Here is a 26,383-nt window from a genome sequence, read left to right as displayed (position 1 = left end):
AACAGAGACAAGCCTTGCTGACCCATATTGTGTTTCCATTTAAAGAATCTGTATTAAAATACATATATACTAAGCTCTTACCTCAGTCCTGTGAACCAGCTGCTGAGTGCCGTCATCATTCATTCTGAACGTTTCCAAGAATGGATCTGACTTGCTGAAAAAATCCTGAAATGCAATGGTATTCAATTAAATGGATTGGCAGATCCATTCTGTCTGCTAACATCTCGTGTGTCACAGTTGATTGAAATGAGAGATTGGACAACTGTAAGGTTTGTTACATTTCGAGTCCTATTTTACAATATCTAGTTTTAGTCATTTTAACTCTGCACTACAGCGTGTATTTCACGAATATCTTTTTATCTAATTGGTCAGTCTGTCTATCATAAATCTAAAATCTATATTATTTTAAATTCCATATGTATCATCTATCTATCTATCTATCTATCTATCTATCTATCTATCTATCTATCTATCTATCTATCTATCTATCTATCTATCTATCTATCTATCTGTCTGTCTGTCTGTCTGTCTGTCTGTCTGTCTGTCTGTCTGTCTGTCTGTCTAATATATGTCCAAGAATAGGCAGCACTCCAATTCAAAGTGAAAAAATGGGTTTTTATTTGCCCTCGTGCAACGTTTCGGCTCAATTGTAGGAGAATTTTTCAAGCATATCTATCTATCTATCTATCTATCTATCTATCTATCTATCTATCTATCTATCTATCTATCTATCTATCTATCTATCTATCTATCTATCTAATATCTATCTATCTATCTATCTATCTATCTATCTATCTATCTATCTATCTATCTATCTATCTATCTATCTATCTATCTATCTATCATTACAATCTTTCTTATTTCTTATCTCAAATCTATTATCCATCTATTTGCTATCTATAATCTCATGTGTATCTTTTAATATCTTCTTTCGTATATCTTAAAACTATTTTATTTAATTTCTCATATCATCTAAGTATTTTATAATATTATAGCTTTGGAAAAAGTACCAATTAGCACTGGAATAATGGCTTGACTTTATGTCCTCACATACAAGGGGTTAGACTCTATGGAGGCAGTAGCTGTGGCTACTCTTGGGAGTCTGTGTGCGCCTACACATACAGTCATGGGAAAAAGATATCTCACCCTTCTTCGATCGTATGTTATTATTTATCAGGGCCTAAATAACAATTGTCATCGCCAACTTCTACAAACAAACAAACAAATAACCTCTGGCGACAACAAAAACACACAAGAGTTTTCAACATGTCCTAATTATTTCCAAAAGGTAAACCAACATTGTATTATAGTATTATAGTTTGTAAGCCAAAAAAAAAGACATATGTCAATCCAGTTCAGCCTATTATTCCGCAATGTTGATCCAGAGTAATGCAATTTTCATAATCTTAGAGAAAAATTCCTTCCTGACTGCAATATGGCAAACAGAATAAATCCCTGGATCAACGACCAATCTACAGTAATCTAGTAAAAATAACACCACAAGCACCTCATACCAACTGTCAGGAATAGTGGTGGAGGGGAGATGATTTAGGCTTGCCACAGGACCTGGGAAACTTATAGTCTATGAGACAATGATGAACTCCACTTTATACCAGAATATTCTTGAGACGAAAGTAAGGACCAACTGTCCAGCAGCTTAAGCTAGGTAGAAATTGGTACATTCAACAGGACACCAGCACATCGAAATCTGAATGGCTAAAGAAGAAGAAGAAGAAGAAGAAGAAGAAGAAGAAGGAGTTGAAATGGCCAAGTCAGTCCAGACCTCAACCACAATGAGATGCTGTGACGTGATCTAAAAGAGGCTCTGTCACCAGTTTAGAAGTACCCTATCCCCTACCTAATCTGATAGGTGCTGCAATGTAGATATCAGTGGTTTTTATTTTGAAAAACGATAATTTTTGAGCAAGTTATAAACAATTTTATATTTATGTTAATTAGTTCTTAATGACCAACTGGGCAGTTTGTAACTTTTTACCAAGTAGGCGTTGTAAAGAAAAGTATGACGCTGACCAATCAGCGTCTGTAACGTCCGCGGTCGTTCACCACAAACTCTTCTCATCCTGCCGAAGCCCTTCTCTCCAGAAATGCCAGCACATGCAGCTGTTCTGTCCCGCAGTGACCACAGTGACCACTAGGGTGCGCACGAGAGCTCAGTTCATCCTTAAAGTGCAAGAGTGCAAACATGTGTGAGATTGAGCTGATTGCTCCCAGATCACCCTGGACTATAAGAAGGGCCCTGCTCCTTGCTTCATTGCCTGAGCTTTGTTTGTACCTTCCCATGTCAGTCTTTGCAAATGGTCCCTTGAGAGTTCTCCAGTTCCCTGTGTTCCCATTCCTGCTACCTGTATCCTGTATCCCGTGCTACCGTGTTCCTGTGATGTACAGAGTTGGAGTCGTGTTGTGTCACCTGCTACACCTGCAGTGTTTCACCGCACCTGTTGTCTGCCTGGTGCCAGAGTTCTATCCGAGCCTAAACCATCGCTACTGTCTGAATTGCCACAGGTACCTTTATCCGAACTATAGACATCGACTTTGTACCCTGTTTGGCCAGCTGCTATACCGCTACGGTGGTACGGCCCAGTGGGTCCACATACCCACAGATCGTGACAGCGTCATACACTTCCCTTCATTCCAGCCGATCTTGTTTCACTGCACAGCGTGATCTCACGAGATCACGCTGTGACGGCACTTCCTCCCACAGGTCCGTTACCGGAGCGATGGAGGCAATGTCTGTTCAGTCTTCCATGGCTCCTAGGAAGAACCTGTGGGAGGAATTCCCATCACAGCATGATCTCGCGAGATCACACTGTGCAGTGAAACAAGCTGGGCATGAATGAAGAGAAGTGTATGACGCTGATTGGTCAGCGTCATTCACTTCTCTTTACAACGCCCACTTGGTAAAAAGTTAAAAAACGCCCACTTGGTCATTAAGAACTAATTAGCATAAATCTAAAATTGTTCATAACTCGCTCAAAAATTATTGTTTTTCAAAATAAAAACCACTGTTGTTATCTACATTACAGCGCCGATCAGATTATGTAGGAGATAGGGCACTTATAATGTGGTGACAGAGCCTCTTTAAGAAAGATTTGCATAAATAAATGCCCTCAAACAGTAGGACATAATTTCTCCAAAATGAGGTGGGAGACTGATAAACTCCTACAGAAAACATTTACTTCAAGCTATTGTTGTTAAAGGTGGTTCTACATGTTACTGAATTACTTAGTACCTGAGTACTTATTTTTCTACATTTTTGTTTACTTTTTGGAAATAATTACGACATATTGAAATCTGTTGTGTGTTTTTGATGTCACCAGAGGTTATTAGTTTGTTTATAGAAGTTGATGAGGACCATACAGTTATTATTTAGGCCCTGATGAATAAAAACACCAAATTGAAGAAGGGCGCACATTTTCCCCATGACTCCATATAGTGGGAAAAAAAGCCCAGAGCATTATCTGATCCTTTTTACAGTACCTTGGAATTCAATAAACTACAAAGAAAAATTATAGTCTGTTCCATCCTCAGCTCATCGTAGGAAAGCAGCATTAAATTATTGTGATCATACATCCAATTGGATAGCCAATATCTATTCTTAACGTGGTAAAGAGAGAGTACAAGAAGATCTCTCTTCCCTTCCACACTAGTAGCATTGGGTCAGTATCTGATATTAAAGATTTTCCGAGTAGCTTATTCTTCAAGCAGAGGTAGACAGTGTTTCTCTTATATTATACTGCGTATCTGATGAGTTTCTAATATAGGAGGGTGTCTAGTGTGCCTACTCTGCAACCCATGCTTTCACTCTTTAAAGGGAGCCTGTCAGATGCTTTATGGCTATTAAGCTAGTACCAGCCGCAGGTTGGGGACTTAAATACATGTGCAAAAAATCAGTATGTGGCCACACATAGCCTCAGCAAGACAGAGAAAACTAACTACGATCGCGTTCGCAAATGAGCATGTAAGAGCCTCGAGTACAGTCCCCAGCAATTGCTCTGGCTCTTGTGATTAAACTCTAAACGCCTTCCCCTTAATCTTGATTGACAGATCCTCCATTCTGCTACGTCACTGTGGGTGGCTCTGAAATCTCACGTTTGTGCTGGTGGATTCATCACTCAAGACCAAGGGGGAGGCATTTGGCAATGTTTACACATGATAGACTAAGCACTTGCTGGGCTTGTGACCGCCCTTGGTCGATTTGCAATCACATTTGCATACACTATCAAAATTATCTTTCTCTGAACTGCTATGTCTATCTGTGTCACTTGGCGCAGGTATAAGCTTAGTAGCTATAAAGCATCTGACATACTCCCTTTAAGAACATAATTAAAAATCCATGCTTTGCCCCTCAATTGAAAAAAGATAAAAGTCCATCCCGTTCAATCTATTCTCCTACAGTGATGAACTAGATGAAGGCAAAAGAAGTCTTATCTAATTATCTCATATTAGGCGAAAATCCTTTTCTTACTCCAATATAGCAAATTAATCTGTAACGTGCTACAGATGAGGCTAAGTCTCAACTGTGTGCAAGCATTATGATTTCTGGAAACATTTAAAGGGTGCCACCAAATGCATGCCCCAAAAAATATGGAACTGTATGTCTATACAGTTATATACGTCTGCGAATGATTCTAAATGAAAAAAAAACATTGATCCAGGGATTTATTCTGATTGCTGTGCTGGAGTCGGGAAGAATTTTTTCCCTAAGATGAAGAAATTGGCTTTTGTCTCAAGGGGGTTTTGCCTGCGTTTGGATCAACATTGCAGAATAACAGGCTTACCTTGATAGACATCTGTCTTTCTTTGGCCTTACAAACCATGATACCATACTGTTTTTGTTTGTATAGAGTTGTATTGAGAAAAATAGTCCACTATTCTTTTTAATACGACTGAGACAAACGTTTGCCAAAAGGATTCGTCTGGATAATAGAAGTCTATGAGAATATCCCAATGTTTAAGCACAAATCCACATAGGCTAAACGAATATTTTGTCCTTCAAAAAAAGGCAAGTCCCCGCTATTAAGGTATTAACCATCAAAACATAAAAGCAGGAAAAAAATCTTTCTATGTTGGTTGCGAAACCTCCTTAGATTTAATTATAGTGAATGCTTTCTTGTTATGGTATGGCAGGGGTATGAGAAGGTTATTTGTCAAATCTCTGGACTGATCATAGATACACCATTCAGCCATAAAATTTAGGATGCCCATGCTGATCCCTGTCCACCAGCAAAGCGCCTACAATGGGCATGTGAGCATCAGAACTGGATCATAGAGCAATCGAATAAGGTGGTCTGGTCTGATAAATCATGTTTTCTCTTATATACTGTAAATGGCCGGGTGCATGTGCCTCACCTACCGGGTAAGAGATGGCACCAGGATGCACTATGGGAAGAAGGCAAGCCGGTAGAGGTAGTGTGATGCTCTGGGCAATGTCCTGCTGAAAAAACTTGGGTCCCGGCACTGTGGATGTTACTTAGAAACAAACCACCTACCTAAAGATTGTTACAGACCAAATACACCCCTTCATGACAATGCTACTCCCTGATGGCAGTGGCCTCTTTCAGCAGGATAACGCACCTGCCACAAATTGTTTATGAATGGTTTCAGTAACATGGCAAAGAATTCAAGGTTTTGACTTGGCCTCTAAATTCCCCAGATCTCAATCCGATTGAGCACCTTTGGGATGTGCAGGAAAAACAAGTCAAATCCATGTAGGCCCTACCTCGCAACTTACACGTTTTAAAGGATCTGCTGCTATTGTCTTGGTGGCAGATACCACAGAACACCTACAGAGGTCTTGTGGAGTCCATGCCTCGATGGATCAGAGCTGTTCTGGCAGCACGAGGGGAATTTACACAATATTAAGCAGGTACTTATGGCTGAACTATGTATATTTATACATAGTGATGTGGTCGCCTCTGCCGACCCCTGAATCTGCTCCAATATAGGTATGTCTATGATTTTTCTGCCAAAGCACAGTTCCCTCTTATAGACTGTGCTCCATGATTAGTTTCTATCGTGTGTATTGTAATTACATACATATATATATATATATATATATATATATATATATATATATATATATAAAAATAAAAATAAACGCTATGCATAACTGTGAGAACTGTGATCATTTTTCACAGGTAATTTATATTTCAATAAGATTAGGAATTTAGCATTTTACCTTGTCATCTAATTTTCGGGCGCTGAAAGAGAGTTCAACGTAGTCATCATTTCCAGATAATTCTTCTGCAATCACCTAAAAGAAACAATGGTATGGATTAATTCAATGCACAATTTCTATGTAATCTGATGTTTTGTATGTACTGGTTGCTATGGGCAACACTGAGACCTAGAACAGTTGTTAAGCATAGGTGTAAACTATAGAAGGTTTATTAGTCGGACCCCTGATTGACGCTAATTATTTTTGGCTTTCTCATTTGTCTAAATATACCTCCTTGAAATGCGTTCCGTTTTCCTGAGACAATAAATATTTGTACTTTGTACCCACTGCTGAATTATATGTATTTCTCTTGGAGCAGAGCGCCTTTGATGTTCCGTGATTTGCGTAATGTGTTCACAGATTGTGTAATTAGTACATGACCTTCACATTACTATAATCAGTTTCCCTTACTATGGTACAATCTATTTGCAGGATCAGATTATTAATGCAAAAAAATAATCTACATTACTCTCAATCCTTTACAATCAACTAAAATACCACTCAAATATAGGTATATTCTTACTAATATGTGTAGTCATGATTATTTGATACAGCATTTTATTCTGATCAAACAACCTTACAACAATGATTATAAAATAAGACAATTACTAGAACAATTACAATCTACCTCGAATGGTTCTAGCTAGTAGATAGAGAATAGTTATACACCCTAAATACAGTAAAATATTAGAGCTGATAGTGTGTCCTCTTCTTCAATGATTTCTCTATAATAATCATTTTAGCAGCCCTGTGTTTTAGACATTATCAGTAATGGACTTGTTATAAATCCATATAATTCATTTCTGGAATTATAAGAGAAAGCCATCTTGTGTCAGTATCTCAATGAACAGATTGCTCTACAGCTGTCAGGGTCAAGTGCTAAGTATCAATCCGGGTGCAGTACATGTTCATTGGATAAAACCCAACATGAAGTAGAAATGTTAAAGGAAAAAAAAAATCAATAAGGCAAGGAGTTACATATTTTAGTAGAATTAGCTCTGAATTTAAAAGAGCAGCGCCACTGTTGGGCTGTGTCTGGTATTGCAGTCCAGCCACCTATAAGGAGCCCTTTTAACACTCTGGCGGGTCTTACACGAGCGTAATAGAGGCACTTTTTTTGTCGGCCCAACTGCAGGTTTAATGACCCAATATTAGATCTACCTTACTTCTTGCTCTGACTGTACTAGATCATTTGAAGACACAGGAATTGCTCACAGCATTTTGTAGTTTCTCTGTTATTTCCACTGGAAATGTATGAATAATATGACAAGTGGGAGTTCCATTCCCCTTTTCAATGGGGCAATTACTTTCACACTCTGACATTGTCTAGCCAGTGCTGACAGTGTCCTAATGTGTAGAGACACACCCTATTGACAAGGGGAATGGTAACACCCAGATGTCAATGTATTCATATGTTTCCAGGAGGAATAACAGAGCAACAGCACAACACAAAGTTACATAGTTACATAGTTACATAGTTAGTACGGCTGAAAAAAGACACATGTCCATCAAGTTCAACCAAGGGCCGGGAAAAAGGAAGGGGAAAATTTCTACACAATTTCAAATCTGACATGTGTCCCTTTATGTGGTAATAACTCCGGAATTCTTTTGCCTATCCAAGTGATTCTGAGATTGTTTTCTCGTGACATATTGTACTTTATGTTAGGGAAAAAATTTGGTCAATAAATTCAATATTTATTTGTATAAAACACAAGATTTGAAGAAAATGTGCAAAAATTAGCATTTTTCTAAATTTAAATGTATCTGCTTGTAAAACAGATAGTAAAACCACACAAAATAGTCACTAGTTAACATTTCCCATATGTCTACTTTAGTTTGGCATAGTTTTTTGAACATTCTTTTATTTTTCTAGGACGTTACAAGACTTAGAACTTTAGCAGCGATTTCTCATATTTTTGAAAAAATGTCAAAAGGCGATTTTTACAAGGACCATTTTAGTTCTGAAGTGGCTTTGAGGGCCTTATATATTAGAAAGTCCCCATAAATCACCCCATTTTGAAAACTGCACCCCTCAAAGTATCCAAAACAGCATTCAGAAAGTGTTTTAACCCTTTAGGCGTTTCACAGGAATTAAAGCAAAGTAGAGGTGAAAGTTACAAATTTCATTTTTTTTTTACAAAATTCATTTGTAATAAAAAAAATTCTATACCACAGAAGGTTTTACCCAAGAAATGTAACTTATTATTTATTGACCAGATTCTGCAGTTTTTAGAAATATCCCACATGTGGCCCTAGTGCGCTAATTTACTGAAATACAGGCCTCAGAAGTAAAGGAGCACCTAGTGGATTTTGGGGCCTCCTTTTTTTTAGCATATATTTTAGGTACCATGTCAGGTTTGAAGAGGTCTTGTGGGGCCAAAACAATAAAGACCCCCCAAAAGTGACCTCATTTTGGAAACTACACTCCTCAGGGAATTTATCTAGGGGTATAGTTAGCATTTTAAACCCACAGTTTTTTTGCTACATTTATTTGAATTAGTATGTGAAGATGAAAATCTACTTTTTTTCTGAAAAAACATAGACATTTTTAATTTTTTCAAGGAATAAAAGAGAAAAAACACCCCAACATATGTAAAGCAATTTCTCCCGATTATAGCAATACCCCATATGTGGTAATAAACTGCTGTTTGGACCCACAGCAGGACTCAGAAGGGAAGGAGCACGATTTGGATTTTGAAATTCTGATTTTGCTGGAATAGTTTTCAGTGCCGTGTCGCGTTTGAAATGCACTGGAGGGAACAAAATAGTGGAAACCCCCGGAAAGTGACCCCATTTTTGAAACTACACTCATCAAGGAATTTTTCTAGGGGTAAACTTAGCATTTTGACCCCACAGTTGTTTTGCTGAATTCATTGGAATTATTCTGTAAAGGTAAAAATCTACTTTTTTTCTGAAAAAAGGTAGCCATTTTTAATTTTTACAAGGAATAAAGGAGAAAAAGCACCCCAACATTTGTAAAACAATTTCTCCCGATTACGGAAATATGCCATATGTGGTAATAAACTGCTGTTTGGACCCACAGCAGGGCTTAGAAGGGAAGGAGCGCTATTTGTCTTTTGGAGCTCAAATTTAGCTGAAATGGTTTTTGGGTGCCATGTCGCATTTGCAAAGCCCCTGAGAGGCCAAAACAGTGGAAACCCCCCAAAAGTGGAAATTACACCACTTAAAGAATCTATCTAGGGATATAGTGGGCATTTAGACCCCACAAGTCTTTTGCAGGATTTATTAGAATTAGGCCGTGAAAATGAATTTCGACATTTCTTCCACTAAAATGTTGCATTTTTTCAATTTCACAAAGGATAAAGGGGGTAAAAGCTGCCCAACATTTGTAAAGAAATTTCTCACGAGTAGGGCAATACCCCACGTGTGGTCATAAATGGTTTTTCATTAGAAAGTAATTAACCCTTTCTGGACTGATCCATTTTTTTCTTTTCCTTTTTAGTTTTTTCCTCCCCGCGTTCCAAGAGCCACAACTTTTTTATTTTTCAGTCAATAGAGCGGTATGAGGGCTTATTTATTGAGGGACGAGCGGTCGTTTTTATTGGTATCATTTTTTGGTACATACAACTTTTTGAGCACTTTTTATTACATTTTTAGGTAGAGCCAAGGTGACCAAAAAACTGTGATTTTGCCGTTTTAAATGCTTTATTTTTCACATGAGACGCTCCATACATGACCCCCCACACTACGACATGCTATGTCGTGGTGCGCGCAGGGGTTAATGTGCAGCGGATGGTGCAGAGTGAAAACTACAATTTTCCACTCATATGCCATTTTAGTGCACTACATGTTATGCCCAGTTTGTGCCACTGAAGACAAATACCTCATTAAATATTAACCAGGTTCTCCTGGGTATGGCGATGCCATATCTATGGACGTAAACTGGTGTTTAGGCACGCTGCAGGGCTCAGAAGGGAGGGAGCGGCATTTGGCTTTTGGGGCGCAGATGTAGCTTGGTAGTAGTTCTGTTTGGGGTTTTACTGGTGTTTCAGTTTATAATGTGGGAGCATATGTTATCTGTGCGGAGTACATCAGGGTACATGTTATCTGTGCGGGGTACATCAGGGTATAATAAGAGGGTATAATAATGCAGTAAATAAATAATAATCCGCAGATATGTGGCCGGTGTTGCACTGATAAATGGCGCCCGATCTTATCTGCTTTTGGACACTCTGCACATTTTGCATCGCCATATTCTGAGAGCCAGAACGGTTTTATTTTTTCTCCACCGGAGCTGTGTGAGGGTTTATTCTTTGCGGGACAATCTGTAGTTTTCATTGGTACCATTTTGGGGTACCAGAAATTTTTTGGATCACGTTTTATTCCATTTTTTGTCAAGCAAGGTGACCAAAAACCATCAATTCTGACAATGTTTTTTATTCTTTTTTTTTTATGGCGTTCACCCTGGGCTATAAATTACCATTATATTTTATACTGCGGGTCGGTACGATTATGGCGATACCATATGTATATAATTTTTTTATGTTTTGCAGTGTTTGTGCAATAAAATCACTTATTTATAAAAGAAATTATTTTTTGTATCACCATATTCTGAGAGCGATAACTTTTTTATTTTTCAGTCAAAAACGCGGTGTAAGGGCTTCTTTTTTGCGGGACGTGTTGTAGTTTGTATTGGTACTATTTTGGCGTACATGCGACTTTTTGATCACTTTTTATTGTATATTTTGGGAGGGTTGGTAACCAAAAAATTGTGATTCGGGCATTGTTTTTCATTTATTTTTTTGCGGTATTCACTGTGAGGGAAAAAGAATATTACAGTTTTATAGTTGGGGTCGTTACGAACGCGGTGATACCAAATATGTGTACTTTTTTTAACGTGTTAATTTTTTCCCTATAATAAAAGACTTTTTATAGGAAAAAAAGCATTCTTTGTTTATGTCACTTCTAACTTTTATTTTTACACTTTTTAAAAACATTTTTATTATCTTTTTTTTACTTTTTTTACTTGTCCCACTAGGGAACACTTAGACTTGCAGCTCTGATCGCTGCTGGAACACATTACACTACACACGTAGTGTAATGTGTTCTAACTGTCATTGTGACGTGACAGTCACACTGACAGGAAGCATCGGAGGACCGGCCGGAGGCTGATCCTCCGAGGCTTCCGTACATGGCAACCCGGAGGTCATTGTCTGGCCTCTTGTTGCCGTGAGAAGGATCACCAGCCCCCGCAAATACATGTGGGGGGCTGCCGATCCGCTGTAAACCTCTTCAATATGGTGATCGCAATCGACCACCGCATCGAATGGGTTAATTGCCGCTGATCGGCAACGGGGAGAGCAGGGCTGACACCCTGCACAGTTAACCGCCGCTACGGTGTATCGCCGCACGGCGGTTAACTGTCAAAGCACTGACGTTAGTGTACGTCAAGGTGCGCGAAGTGACTGCTCACATTGACGTGCATTAACGTCAAGGTGCGGGAAGGGGTTAAAGCCATCTACTGTCCCTGCTGTGACCAGCTCTTGCGGTATGCTATTCCATAGATTCACAGTTCTCACAGTAAAGAAGGCTTGTCGCCTCTGCAGGTTGAACCTTTTTTTCTCCAGACGGAGGGAGTGCCCCCTTGTTTTTTGAGGGGGTTTTACAAGGAACAGGATTTCACCATATTTTTTTATGTGCCATTAATATATTTATATAAATTAATCATGTCCCCCTTAGTCATCTTTTATCAAGGCTAAATAGGTTTAATTCTTTTAATCTTTCCTCATAACTTAGATTCTCTATGCCCCTTATTAGCTTTGTTGCTCTTCTTTGTATTTTTTCCAACTCCAGGGCATCCTTTCTATGAACTGGAGCCCAGAACTGAACTGCATATTCTAGATGAGGCCTCACTAATGCTTTGTAAAGTGGTAATATTACATCCCTGTCCCGCGAGTCCATGCCTCTTTTAATACACAAGAATATCCTGCTGGCCTTTGAAGCAGCTGATTGACACTGCATGCTGTTATTGAGTTTATGATTTACAAGTACACCCAGATCCTTCTCAACAAGTGAATCCGCAAGTGTAGCTCCCCCTAGGACATATGATGCATGCAGGTTGTTGGTACCCAGATGCATAACTTTACATTTATCTACATTAAACTTCATTTGCCAACTGGATGCCCAAACACTAAGTTTGTTTAAATCCGCTTGCAATTCACAAACATCTTCCATAGTCTGAATTATACTACATAGCTTGGTGTCATCTGCAAAAATAGAAATAGTGCTATTAATCCCATCCTCTATATCATTAATAAAGAAGTTGAATAATAGTGGTCCTAGCACTGAACCCTGTGGTACACCACTTATAACTGGGGACCATTCAGAGTAGGAATCATTGACCACAACTCTCTGTATACGGTCCTTGAGCCAATTCTCAATGCAATTACAAACTATATTTTCTAAACCTATAGTCCTTAATTTACCCATTACACGTCTATGAGGGACAGTGTCAAATGCCTTTGCAAAGTCCAAAAACACTATATCCACAGCGGCCCCTCTATCTAGGCTTCTGCTCACCTTTTCATAAAAACAGATCAGGTTAGTTTGACAACTCCTGTCCTTAGTAAAACCGTGCTGGCTGTCACTTACAGTATAATACTATTTTTTGTCACATAATCCTGTATATAGTCCCTCAATAGCCCCTCAAACATTTTCCCCACGATGGATGTTAACCCCTTAAGAACGCAGCCTAGTTTGGGCCTTAAGGCTCAGAGCCCATTTTTCAAATCTGACATATTTCACTTTATGTGGTAATAACGTCGGAATGCTTAAACTTATCCAAGCGATTCTGAGATTGTTTTCTCGTGAGACATTGGGCTTTATGTTAGTGGTGAAATTTGGACGATATATTCAGTGTTTATTGGTGAAAAATTGCAAAATTTAGAGAAAATGTTGAAAAAATAAAATGTTTCTGAATTTAAATGCATCTGCTTGTAAAACAGATGGTTATACCACCCAAAATAGTTACTAGTTCACATTTCCCATATGTCTACTTTAGATTGCAAACTACACCCCTCAGGGAATTGATTTATGGTTGTTGTTACCATTTTGACTGCACAGTTTTTTCACAGCACCTATTTCAATTGGGCTCTGAAATGAAAAAAATGAAATTTTTTCCAATAAGATGTCATTTTTTATCAAACTTTCTTATTTTCACAGGGAAAAAAATACCCCATTTTGTTGCCCAATTTGTCCTGAGTGCGGCAATACCTCATTTGTGGTGATAAACGGCCGTTTGGGCCCATGGGAAGGCTCAGAAGGAAAGGACCACCATTTGGCCTACTGGGGATTTTCTGGTGCGAAGTCATGTATGCAGAAGCCCCTGAGGTACCAGTACAGTTGAAACCCCCGAGAAGTGACCCCGTTTTAAAACTACACCCCTTAAGGCATTCATCTAGAGGTGTAGTGAGCATTTTAACCGGAGACATACACCCCATAAACTGTAATGTGGGTTCTCACGGGTACGGCAATACCCTCCATGTGGCTGTTAACAGCTGCCTGGGCACACAGTAGGGCCCAGAGGGGAAAGACGAGGGGGGATAAGCTGTGCGGAGTGCATCAGGGTAAGTAAAACTGGCGTAGATTAAAAATCAAGGGATGTATGATAAATTTTAAAACACTCTTTCATACAGAGCATTAGTTTATTCAGGAAACGTGTCACATTGATATATTGTGTCCTCCCTTATCCCCCTCTTATAACAGACATTGCACCTCTTTTGACTTTTTCCCTTCTTGCCAGTTTGGGGAACTTCTCCTGGAATGTGTTGCCCTGGTACGATGCGCGTGGCCTCGCTTCCAGAAGTACTGGGAGCCCCCCCTTCCTGGTCCCTAAAAATTGGTTTCTTGATAACCACCTCTTGAATTTCAGGAAAATTCCCGTCTGGCCTGCACATCGACGTAGCATGTACACATTCTACAATGCCATCTGTATGATGTGCCTGGCCAACTTCTTATACCACACCGCATGGTGCTGTATGGCTTGATCTGACAAGTCCACCCCTCCCATGTACCTAATGTAGTCCAGGATGCAGTCTGGTTTGGGGGTCTCTGTACTGGTACCTCGTACAGGTACATGGGTACTGGTGTGACATCTCTCTTGTCTTGTACGTGACACACAATATGTTGCTGCTAGATTGTGCCCTGCTCTCACCCCTTCTGAGTGTTTGCCCAAGCAGTGTCTTAGGGAGGCCTCTCAGATTTCTTCTAGCAGTGCCGCATGCCGCAGGACTTCTGGAAGAGAGGCACTTGAAGAGTGGGACGCCGGTATAAAAATTATCCAGGTAGAGGCGGTAACCCTGATCCAGCAGTGGGTGCACCAAATCCCACACAATTTTTGCATTAACTCCCAGTAAGGGGGGGGGGGGCATTCTGGGGGCTGAATACTGGTGTCCTTCCCTTCATACATCCTAAATTTGTAGGTATACCCTGATGCACTCTCGCACAGTTTACACATCTTCACGCCATACTTTGCCCTCTTACTCGGCAGGTACTGGCGGAATTGAAGCCTCCCTTTAAAATGTACCAAGGACACATCAATAAAAATACAATTCTCGGGGGTGAATGCCTGGGAAAACCGGGCACTGAAACGGTCTAATAGGGGTCTCCGTTTATACAAACGGTCAAAACTGAGGTCATCTCGGGGTGGGCACGGCTCATTATCAGTATAATGTAAGAAGCAAAGTATTGCCTCATTTATTTATTTTTTTAGGTTCCAGTTCAGTTCTGAAGTTGCTTTGAGGGGCCCATATATTAGAAACCCCTATGAAACACCCCATTTTAGAAACTAGACCCCTCAAAGTATTCACAACAGCATTTAGAAAGTTTATGAACCCTTTAGGTGTTTCACGGGAATTTAGAGCAAAGTAGAGGTGAAATTTACATATTTATTTATTTTTGTCAGAAAACCCTTTTTATATCATTTTTTTTTATAACACAAAAGGTTTTACCAGAGAAACGCAACTCAATATTTATTGCCCAGATTCTGCAGTTTTGAGAAATATCCCACATGTGGCACTAGTGCGGTAATGGACTGAAGCACCGGCCTCCGAAGCAAAGGAGCACCTAGTGGATTTTGAGGCCTGCTTTTTATTAGGCGCCATGTCCAGTTTGAAGAGGTCTTGTGGTGCCAAAACAGTGGAAACCCCCCAAAAGTGACCCCATTTTGGAAACTAGACACCTTGAAGAATTCATTGTAGTTTTCTTGGGGTGCATGCGACTTTTTGATCCGTTTTTACTCTATTTTTAAGTGGCGTGGTGACTAAAAAACCGCAATTGTACTATTGTTTCTTCATTCTATTTTTTTTACAGCGTTCACCGTGCGCTATAAATGACATATTCACTTTATTCTATGCGATCGCAGAGGTGTCGACGGCAACTATGGTAATAGGAGGCATAACAATGGCCTCCTGGTCTGCCATTACGGAAGCTGACTAGGCCCCACCTGGAGGCGGGGCCTAATTTGCTTGCTGTCAGCGAACAACTGACAGTTCCAATACAGTGCGCTACATAAGTATTAGAACAGCAATCAAACAGTTGGACCTTCAAGTCCCCTAGAGGGACTAAAAAAAAAGTGTAAAAAAACGTATTAAATAAAATAATAGTTTCAAGTAATAAAATAAAACACAATCGTCCTTTTTCCCTTATCAAGAAATTATTACCAGAAATATATAAACCATACATATTTGGTATTGTTGCGTCCATAATGGCCTGAGCTATAAAAATATTATGTTATTTATACGGTGAACGCCGTAAAAAAAACAACCCTAAAAAAACAATGCCAGAATTTATATTTTTTGGTAACTTTGCCTTTCAAAAATGTAAATAAAAAGTGATCAAAAAGTTGCATGTATCCAAAAATGGTACCTATCAAAACTACAACCCGTCCTGCAAAAAACAAGCCCTCATACACCTCCGTCAACGAAAAAATTAAAACATTATAGTTCTCACAACATGGTGACAGAAAAAATATATTCTTTTTACAAATGTAATTTTATTGTGCAAAAAGTTGTGAAACATAAAAAAGTGCTATAAATTAGGCATCGCCGAAATCGTACTGACTTGCAGAATAAAGTTACTGTGTCATTTGTAATGCATGGTGAACGCTGTATAAAAAAAAAACTAAAAAACTATGCCAGAATTGCTGTTCTTTGGTCACCTTGCCTACTAAAAAATAAGATAAAAAGTGATAAAAAAAAGTTGCATGTACTCCAAAATGGTATTAATAAAAACTACAGCTTGTCCTACAAAAGACAGCCCTCATACCACTACGTCTATAAAAATAAAATAAGTCAGGAAAAAAAATAAGGCTCCAATAAGTCAGGAAAGTTAAAAATATGCAGTTGTGCAGGCCCGAGGGGAACATTTCTTCTGTTTCAAGAGGCGATTTATCAAGGCCCTAAAATTAGGGAACCAGGAGGGGGAGGACTCAAACATATCTGCTGGAAGCGAGGGCGCCCGTATTATACCAGGACAGAGTGTATACAAGAAGTGGCCTGTGCATAAACGATTGCTTCACATCGTCACACACATCAATGAATTATTTTTTTACCCCATTATTATATCACCTGATTATGCCCTGATATACTCTGCCCAGCCTACATATGCCACCACGTTATAAACTGGAATACCAGTGAAACTCCAAACAAAACTACTACCAAGCAAAATCCACTCTCCAAAAGCCAAACGGCACTTCCTCCCTTCACCATCCTACACTGTGCCAAAACGTCAGTTTACTTCCACATATATGGCCATACCCAGGAGAACCCTTTTAACAATTTTTGGGGTGTGTCTCCAGTGGCACACCAGCTGGGTATGACATATTTGCCACTAAAATGGCATAGTGAGGGAAAAATACTTTGCACCATCCGCAGCGCAATCATTTATGGAAAAGACCTGTGGGGTCAAAATGCTCACTACACCCCTTAATAAATGCCTTGAGTGGTGTAGTTTCCAAAATGGGGTCACTGCTCAGCAGTTTCTTTTATTATTTCACATCAGAGCCCTGCAATTTTGAACCAATATTTTGTAAGTCGCCAAATTATGCCTCAATTTCTCATGGTACTCTTTCACTACTGAGCCCTGAAACCAATCCAGCAAAATCTGGACTCCAAAAGCCAAATGGCGCTCCTTTCCTCCTGAGCACTACTGTGTGCCTAAAAAGCAGTTTATGACTACATATGGGGTATTATCGTATTCGAGAGAAATTGCTTTACAAATGTTGTGGTGCTTTTTCTTCTTTTATTTGTTGACAAAATGAAAAATTTTGAGCTAAGTCTACGTCTTCTTGGAAAAAAAAATTATTTTTATTTTCTTGGCCCAATTCTAGTTAAATCTATAAAACACCTGTGGAGTCAAAATGCTCACTACACCCCTAGATGAATTTCTCAACGGGTTTATTTTCCCAAATGGAGTCACTATTGGGGAGTTTCCACTGTTTCGGTTCAACAGGGGCTCCTTAACTTCTGAGCCCTGCTGTGTGCCCAAACAGCAGTTTATGACCACATATGGGGTATTTATGTACTCTGGAGAAATTGCTTTACAAATGTCGGGGGGCTTTTTCTTCTTCATGCCTTGTGAAAATATCTCTCTTTTTTTTTTAGCTAAATGCACATCTTATTGGAAAAAATTTAAATTTTTCATTTTCACGTCCAACTTCTAATAAAATCTCTGAAACACCTGTGGGGTCAAAATGCTCACTACACCCCTAGATGAATTCCTGGTTGGGTGTTTCCAAAATAGGGTCTTTTTTGGGGTGTTTCCTTTGTTTTGGCATCACAAGACCTCTTCAAACCTGACATGGTGCCTAAAATATAAACAAATAAAGAGAAGGCCCCAAAATCCTCTAGGTGCTCCTTTGCTTCTGAGGCCTGTGTTTCCGTTCATTAGCACACTAGGGCCACTTGTGGGCTATTTAAGAAAACTGCAGAATATGGGCAATAAATATTGAATTGCATTTCTTTGGTAAAACCTTCTGAGTTACATAAAAAAATGGATTCAAAATTCATTTCTGCAAAAAAAAAATGAAATATGCAAATTTCAGCTCTACTTTGCTTTAATTCTTGTGAAATGCCTAAAGGGTTAAGAAACTTACTAAATGCTGTTTGAATACTTTGAGGGGTGTATTTTTTTTTAAAAAAGGGGTGATTTATGGGGATTTTTTAAGATGTAAGGCCCTCAAAGCCACTTCACAACTGAACTGGTCTCTGTAAAAATAGCCTTTTGAAATTTTTTAAAAATGTGGGAAATTTATGCTAAAGTTCTAAGCCTTGTAACGTCATAGAAAAATAAAGGGATGTTCAAAAAAACTATGCTAATCTAAAGTAGACATATGGGAAATGGTAATTTGCAACTATTTTGTGTGGTATAATTATTTATCCTAGGGCTTATTCAGACGAACGTATAATACGCCCATTCAACGCGCTTGATTTTCACGCGCGTCGCACGGACCTATGTTAGTCAATGGGGCCATTCAGACTGTCAGTGGTTTTCACGCAGCGTATGTACGCTGCGTAACACTCACGGCATGTCCTATATTTGCCCGTTTTTCGCGCATCACGCACACATTGAAGTCAATGGGTGGGTGAAAACCACTTGATGCGCGCAGTAGTCAAAACTATGAATGAAAACAGAAAAGCACCACGTGCTTTTCTGTTTACAAACATAAAAACAGACTGTCATAATGATGGCGGCTGCGCGAAAATCACGCAGCCACGCATCATATTCTGCTGACACACGGAGCTTTTATTGACCTATTGCGCACGCAAAACGCCGCATTTTTTGCGCGCGCAAAATGCACACGCTCGTGTGAATCTGGCCTTACAAGCAGATACATTTCAATTTATGAAAATGCTAATTGTTCGCTAACTTTTGGTGTTTCTCACAATTAAATATTGAATGTATTGACCAAATTTTACCAGTAACATAAAGTCCAATGTGTTACGGGAAAACAATCTTACAATCGCTTGGATAGGTAAAAGCATTCCAAAGTTATTACCACATAAAGTGAGACATGTCGGATTTGAAAAATGAGGCTCTGTCAGGAAGGCCAAAAGTTGCTGCAGCGGGAAGGGGTTAAAAATTGTTTCCATCCATAATGGTAAATTGTCCATATATTAGTAAATTAGAAGATACAGAAGCAGCCAAAGTTTGGTAATTGTATTTGGTTTACATAATTCATCATTTCCTACTCAGTTGTGGAAGCCATTTTTGCTTTAGTGACAAAAGGAAGTGCATATTCTTGACATCTTTTTGAATTTTCTCCTCAAAGGCCCACTGTAAAATTGTTTGTTATTGACCATGCTGACAAAATGCTGACAAAATGACAATAGATTATCAATTCCTTAGAAGTTAAAGGGGTTCCCCAAGTTTATTAAAAAAAAAAACCTGGAAAGTACCTGTATGTGCCTGGATGCTCACCAGGTTATGCCACTGTATGTATGGTCACATTCAGACATGGCAGAATTGCTGTTGATTTCCACAGTGGAAATCCGCAGCAGACTTTTTTTCCCATTAGTTTCTATACCTTTCTAGGTAACTTAGTTCAGACGTTGCGGATAATAAGGGTATGTGCACACGATAGCAGGCTTTTACGTCTGAAATGACAGACTGTTTTCCTCGTTTCAGACGTAAATGCTCCTCCTCGCATTTTGCGAGGCTTCTCTGACAGCCGTAAATTTTAAGCTGTGCTTCATTGAGTTCAATGAAGAACGTCTCAAATTACGTCTGAAAGAAGTGTCCTGCACTTCTTTTGACGAGGCTGTATTTTTACGCGTCGTCGTTTAACAGCTGTCAAATGACGACGTGTAAATGACAGGTTGTCTGCACAGTACGTCGGCAAACCCATTCACATGAATGGGCAGATGTTTGCCGACGTATTGTAGCCCTATTTTCAGACGTAAAACGAGGCATAATACGCCTCGTTTACATCTGAAAATAGGTCGTGTGAACCCAGCCTAACAGTGCAGAATTTAGGCTGTGGTGCAGAATTTTCAGTCCGCAGCATGCACAGTCTGTTGTGGAGAAGCAGCGGAATTTCACTGCGCATTTCAGCCTTTGCAATGCAAAGGCTGAAATCTGTGGCAAGTCCGCTGTGATACCCGTCACGTCTCAATTACCTGTCAAATATGAAAAAATTCCGCCACGTCTGAACATGCCCTAAGAATGTAGGAATGACCCCATTCTTAAAGGGTCACTAAATATATTTATTGGATTGACTATATGTAAATTTCATTGTGCCAGAATGTGGTATATGTAAAGTCTACTAATGTTCGTATGCCAAGCGATTTTTCTCCCCAAGGATCCAGATCCAGGAGGAAGACATGTTTCTGAGGACTGTGTGTATCATATGATTTGTACTGACATTTATTTTGTGTATATTGTAATGTGGTTCTGGTACAGGGAATGGTGGCTGATGGTAATCGGATGCCTGTGACGGAAGCCACTGTTAGGCATCATTCACAGCCTCTGTTTAACGTATACGTGGGAGCTTTTCCCAGTTTATGCAGACCATAAACACAGTGTGAACATAGCCTTATTATTATTATTATTATCATGATCATCACTTTACAATCCTTCACATATTTTATCTACTAGCAAAGTCAATTTGCAAACTAGCCCCATTAAAATCATCAGCCATCACTCTATCATAATTTCATCCTAAGGGAGGGCACAGTTACACGTAAATTATACAAATCTATTTATGTGAAGGTGTAAACTTCTTTAGCAATCATACCGTTATAGATGATTTCCCCGCTGTGTTTCCATGCTTCAGCAATGATTTTGACAGTTTCCTTTGTGACACAATCTACAGAGAGAAAAAAGAACCCAAGAACATATTACTCATGTAAAATAGATATATCTATTCATCTTAATTGCTCCTCAACGAGCATGTCACAACAGAAAAAGAAACTTTTTTTTTAACATGAACCTGTTATCTGATATAAATAGTATCAATAAAGAGAAAAAGAGATTGAAGCATAAATGCAATATTTTTATTCAGAGGGACAGACTCGTTCTTTGTGAATAGATGTGAAAAAATAGCTATTACGTTAATAATAATATCTTCAATAACAGAATACATGTGGTGTAAAGGCATAAGTAATATGTATATATATATATATATATATATATATATATACAGTATATATATATATATATATATAAATACATAGATATACTGTATACTTTATCTGTGTATTGTAGTTGCCTTGCTTTAAACTCCAAAGCAGAATTATGCAGATGAACAAATAGTCAAAACCCCTCTAATATCTATGTGCAATGGTATGTTTCATAATAATGCTGTCTGTTGAGTATAGATGCCCTATGTGCTGCAGAACAGACCACTGCACACAGAAAAGGGAGGGGTTCTGACTACAATAAGAAATCATGAAGTCAGTGGGTATTTCTTTTTCCTGTTTCCATTATGAAGTACAAGGCAGTGACAATAAATAGGTAAAGAAAAAATGACTTAATTAGGGCCAATATTAGGCATTATATTTCATAAATGTCCCCCATTGAATTAAAAAAATAAAATAAATTTAGTTCGAGAGCAAAGGAAAATGAAGGAAAGTATCCTCAAATTTTTTAAACATATCTGTAATGGATTCCACCTATTGCTTTATAGGATACCTGATATACTGGTTAATTGAATTACTACGTTTCCTTACTAGAGTAAGTAGCCAATAGCACATTATTTGGTATTGTTTGTTAATTTTTAGACAGCATTACATCACCACTTTGGCTCAAAACTGAAGAAAAATTTTGACTACAACAAAATTGCGATCATCTAGCATTGATAAATCCTACAAAGTGTGATGAAAATGACAATTTAATCAGATAAAATTTTTCAAAATGTCTGGATCGGAAAAGGTTATTTTTGTTATCAGAACAAATATATCAGATGGATTATTACATCTATGAACAACGTAATCTTTTTTACAAACTTTTCCAGACTACGTATGTAACTATGTACTCCTTCCTTTTAGATACCTATTAAGCTGAGTTGACACACAGCATATTTATTGAATTTTTTCTGTTGCAGAATCCACGCTGAAAATCTGCCACATGGTACAGTACAATGACAACACTAAACCCCATTCACCGGCAGTGTACCAAAATCTCAGCGCATTGTAGGTATGCTGCAGATTTTTAATTCGATAGAATTTGTTGCAAATTTGCAGCGGATTGCAATGAGTAAATCAAATCCACAGGGAAATCCACATGCAAATAGCACATGCAGAATTTGACGCAGGTTTTGGTGTAGATTTTCAGGCAGCATAATACTGTATTCCCATGTGCCATATTTGTTTTGCGGATTTTGCCACAGTTTGGTCGCAATTTTTTTAAATTAGGCTCTGTTCACACTTGGGTTAGATATTTTCTATTGATTTCTGACAGCCGGGATAACTTAGCATACTGCGATATTCTATACACCAAAGAAAGTATACCACACGTTATAAGTATATAGGCTTAAAAAAAGAAAAGAATCATAACAGGACATGACAGATCAGTCAAATGAACTATAAAAGATTATAACAGATCATAGCATATCCGCCATTTCTGTCATGGATCCTGTAAAAACATTACAATTAAAATATTTTTTACGTAATTTAAAAAAAAACATAAAAAATTCACAGCAAACACTGTGGCAAAACCACTACAAATATGCCACGTGTGCATTAACCGAACTGTTGTGCCAGGACCTATGGAACCATACATTTACCCTCATTCAGATAAACATCTTGAGGTTGACTGATAGACTATTTGATGGATTAGTCAAGTGAGAAGCATCATAAGAAATTCTTTCCGGGCAAACTATGGAACTATCCTTGTTCCATTGACTGCATATCTTGGTAAAATCCCATTAAAGGATTAACTGTTTTTCTCTGCTTTTATTTTGCTGGAGATGTTTAGTTAATACAAAAATATTCTTTGCTTGTCATTTGAACATCTACCTACATCTAAAACAACAATGACCACCGCCAACCACTGATCTCCCTTCTCCTACTGAATCCTGTTTTACCCCAGGGCCGGATTATAGGAAGAGCAAATGGGGCAACTGTAGTGGAGCCTCCACCATTTCTTAATTTTACATTTTTTTTATCAATCAAAACAGTTTATTCGTTTTTAGTATAAGGCTGGGTTCACACGTGGCAGAATTTCACTTGAATTCCGCTGCGGACACTCCGCAGCGTTAATCCGCAGCGGAGCCGTTTCTGCATTGACTTCCACTTCTTTTTAGAAGTGTTCGTTTAGACGATGCGTAAAATTCAGAGAACTCCCTGCTTCTGTCTCCAGTCCGGCCTCCCAGGATGACGTTTCAGTCTAAGTGACGGCTGCAGCCAATCACAGGCTGCAGCCAATCACAGGCCAATAACAGGCTGCAGCGGTCACATGGACTGCCGCGTCATCCAGGGAGGTCGGGCTGGATGCCGAAAGAGGGACGCGTCACCAAGACAACGGCCGGTAAGTATGAAATTCTTTTACTTTCGCTAGGGAAAGTGCTGGCCCTTCTCTCTATCCTGCACTGATAGGGAGAAGGGAAGTACTTTTACCGCAGTCCGCAGCAGCTAGTCCGCATCAATTTACTGCACATTTTGGGCAGATCCGCAGCCGTAATCCGCAACCCGGATTAGGTGCGGCATTGATGCGGACAGTTGCGGAGGAAAACCGCCACGTGGGGGCATGCCCTAATGCTGCCTACATTTGATGCAATCTATTAAATTTAGTTTAAATTAGCACCACCTTGGCCCACATTAGTTTGTTTCTGCATTGTGATTGAGAGTAATAGGTCAGATATATCATATATACAGATGTGTCCTTCTTTACCTTGTCTCATATCTCAATGCTATATGTGTCTATGTGTGGCCACACAGTGGTTCTGTGGTGAGTTGCAGTCTGTCAATGGTTTTGCTAGCATGTTGCGATGTTGTATTAAGTTGGCTTCATGAGAAATTAGAGGCCTTAAAGGGGTTTTCCCAGATAGATGCGGATTTTCAGATAGAAAGTTGGAGGCCTTAATGGGATTTTCAGATAGATGCGGATCCCACATCTGGGTTCCACACCTTTCTTTAGAACGGGGCCCCCTAAACCATGTTCTACGGCTTTCTGCTCTCGCTGCTTCCTGGCCACTTCTTGACTTCCTGTGCAGGAGTTACGAAAAAAAGCATAGCTCGCTGAGCTACGCAGCTTCTGTATGTCCCATAGAACTGAATGTTAGTTATGGAAACAGCGTAGCTCGCATGCTACGCTGCTTCCCTAACTGAGATTTAACACAATGGGAGTTACGGAAACAGCGTAGATGAGCGAGCTACACTGTTTTCGTAACTCCCGACCATATAACTAGAAAGTGGCTGGGAGGCAGCGAGGACAGTAACTGCCATTCACTACTTTGAGAGTTAGGAAACAGCGTTTTCGTAACTCCTGACCATGAAGTCAGGAACCCCGCTCTGCCGCTGTGTTGCGGCTAAATTCCAATCATCAAAATGGTTACATGGTTGGGAGTTACGAAAACAGTGTATCTTGCTAAGCTACGCTGTTTTCGTAAGTCCTATAGAACTGAATGGTAGTTATGGAAACAGCATAGTTCGCATGCTAGGCTGCTTCCCTAACTGCCATTCACTACTATGGGAGTTACGTAAACAGCGTAGCTCAGCGAGCAACGCTGTTTTCGTAACTCCCGACCATATAACCAGGAAGTGGCTGTGAGGCAGCGAGTACAGACAAAGGTAGAACAGGGTTTAGGGGGCCCCTTTCTAGAGATAGGTGCGGGTCCCAGTGGTGGGACCCACATCTATGTGACATTTATGACATATCCTATGGATATGTCATAAATGTCTCTGATAGGAAACCCCTTTAAATAAATTTAAGCAAAAGTAAGGGTGGACACATAGGTACCAATATGGGTGGCATGAGAAATGAGATGTAAAACTACACCAACATCATTATGACATAAACAAGAATTATTACAGATATATTTATTTTGTTTCCATTTTTCCAAAAAATTGAAGAGGCCCCCAACTAAAACAGGAGAGGTCTTCTTCTCAATGTTTAGTCCAGCTACATCCACCAACAGGCCCCCAACTAAAACAGGAGAGGGCTTCTTCTCAATGTTTAGTCCAGGCACATCCACCAACATGGATCTGGCTCTGTCCCCTTTCATTAGATCAGTGGTCTACAACCTCTGGCACTCCAGCTGTTATGAAACTACAACTCCCAGTATGCCCTGACAGCCTGTAGCTCGGAGTTGTAGGTTCCCTTCAGTGAGAGAGCCACAGGTTTGAGACCACTGCCTTAAATTGTAAGTTCATTAGGGTAGGAATATCTCCACAAGTGTTGTTGTTTTGTATGAATTATGTCTGGTTTTACCCTCTTTTTTCATTCAATATGTAATGCTGCATAATATTTTGCTGCTTGATAAAGGATAAGAAAATGACTAAAAATAGACAAGGGAACACTCAGGTGTGTGTGGGGGAGGAAGGTTGATTTCCAGTGTTAGGAAACTCCTCTTTGAACAGTCCAGGAAAAAAAATCTAGTTAAATGCTGTATCTCTTTCTGTGACTACTAGGAGGAGCTCACTGCTTCTGAATTTATTATTGAGTTCAATGAAAGCTGTAAAAATCCGTAAGAGCTCCCCCTAGTGGCAGCTGGGGGAAGACAGAATTGTATTATGTTTCCCAATGAATCTGTGAAGGAAACAAGGGGATTGGCAGCTTTTTATAAAAAAAATATATACAGAGCCCCAACCTTTATAAAAGTTCTGGACCTTTTTATTAAATAGAAGTAAATTATAGGTGCACTTTCCTACTTTCCTGACCAAGCACCACTAACCCCTCCACCATCCTAAACAATATAAGTGTTAACAACTAATGCACCATAGATCTCCAGGGATATTCGATATTAACCCATAACCACTGTGTATATTGCCTCCTTCTTCACCTTAGACCACCAGAGGTAAAATATATTATCTGCTAGACCACATAGCCCACTAGGAGTGTGACAGAAAACCATCAATAACCCCAAAACCACCGCATTTAAAAGTGTATGATGTAATGTAGAAAGCTAGCAATGTCCATATAATTGTGGGAATTTTCTTATCACCGTTGTGGGCACCAACACACTTGGAA

General features: G+C 39.3%; 1 protein-coding gene across 1 annotated transcript in view; it reads right to left on the bottom strand.

Annotated features, from left to right (window-relative positions):
• Positions 1 to 26,383, bottom strand: part of CPNE4 (copine 4) — a 434,578-nt gene that overhangs the window by 143,905 nt on the left and 264,290 nt on the right. Inside the window, exons 4-6 of the mRNA XM_075827119.1 lie at positions 20,991 to 21,062; positions 6,200 to 6,274; positions 82 to 165 (exon numbers count right to left, since the gene is read on the bottom strand). Of these exons, the coding sequence (XP_075683234.1) occupies positions 82 to 165; positions 6,200 to 6,274; positions 20,991 to 21,062 (231 nt within the window). The remainder of the gene's footprint in view (positions 1 to 81; positions 166 to 6,199; positions 6,275 to 20,990; positions 21,063 to 26,383) is intronic.

The sequence above is a fragment of the Rhinoderma darwinii genome, chromosome 5 (assembly GCF_050947455.1).
Source record: "Rhinoderma darwinii isolate aRhiDar2 chromosome 5, aRhiDar2.hap1, whole genome shotgun sequence".
Taxonomy (NCBI): Eukaryota; Metazoa; Chordata; class Amphibia; order Anura; family Rhinodermatidae; genus Rhinoderma; species Rhinoderma darwinii.
This window is presented reverse-complemented; position numbering and strand designations above follow the sequence as displayed.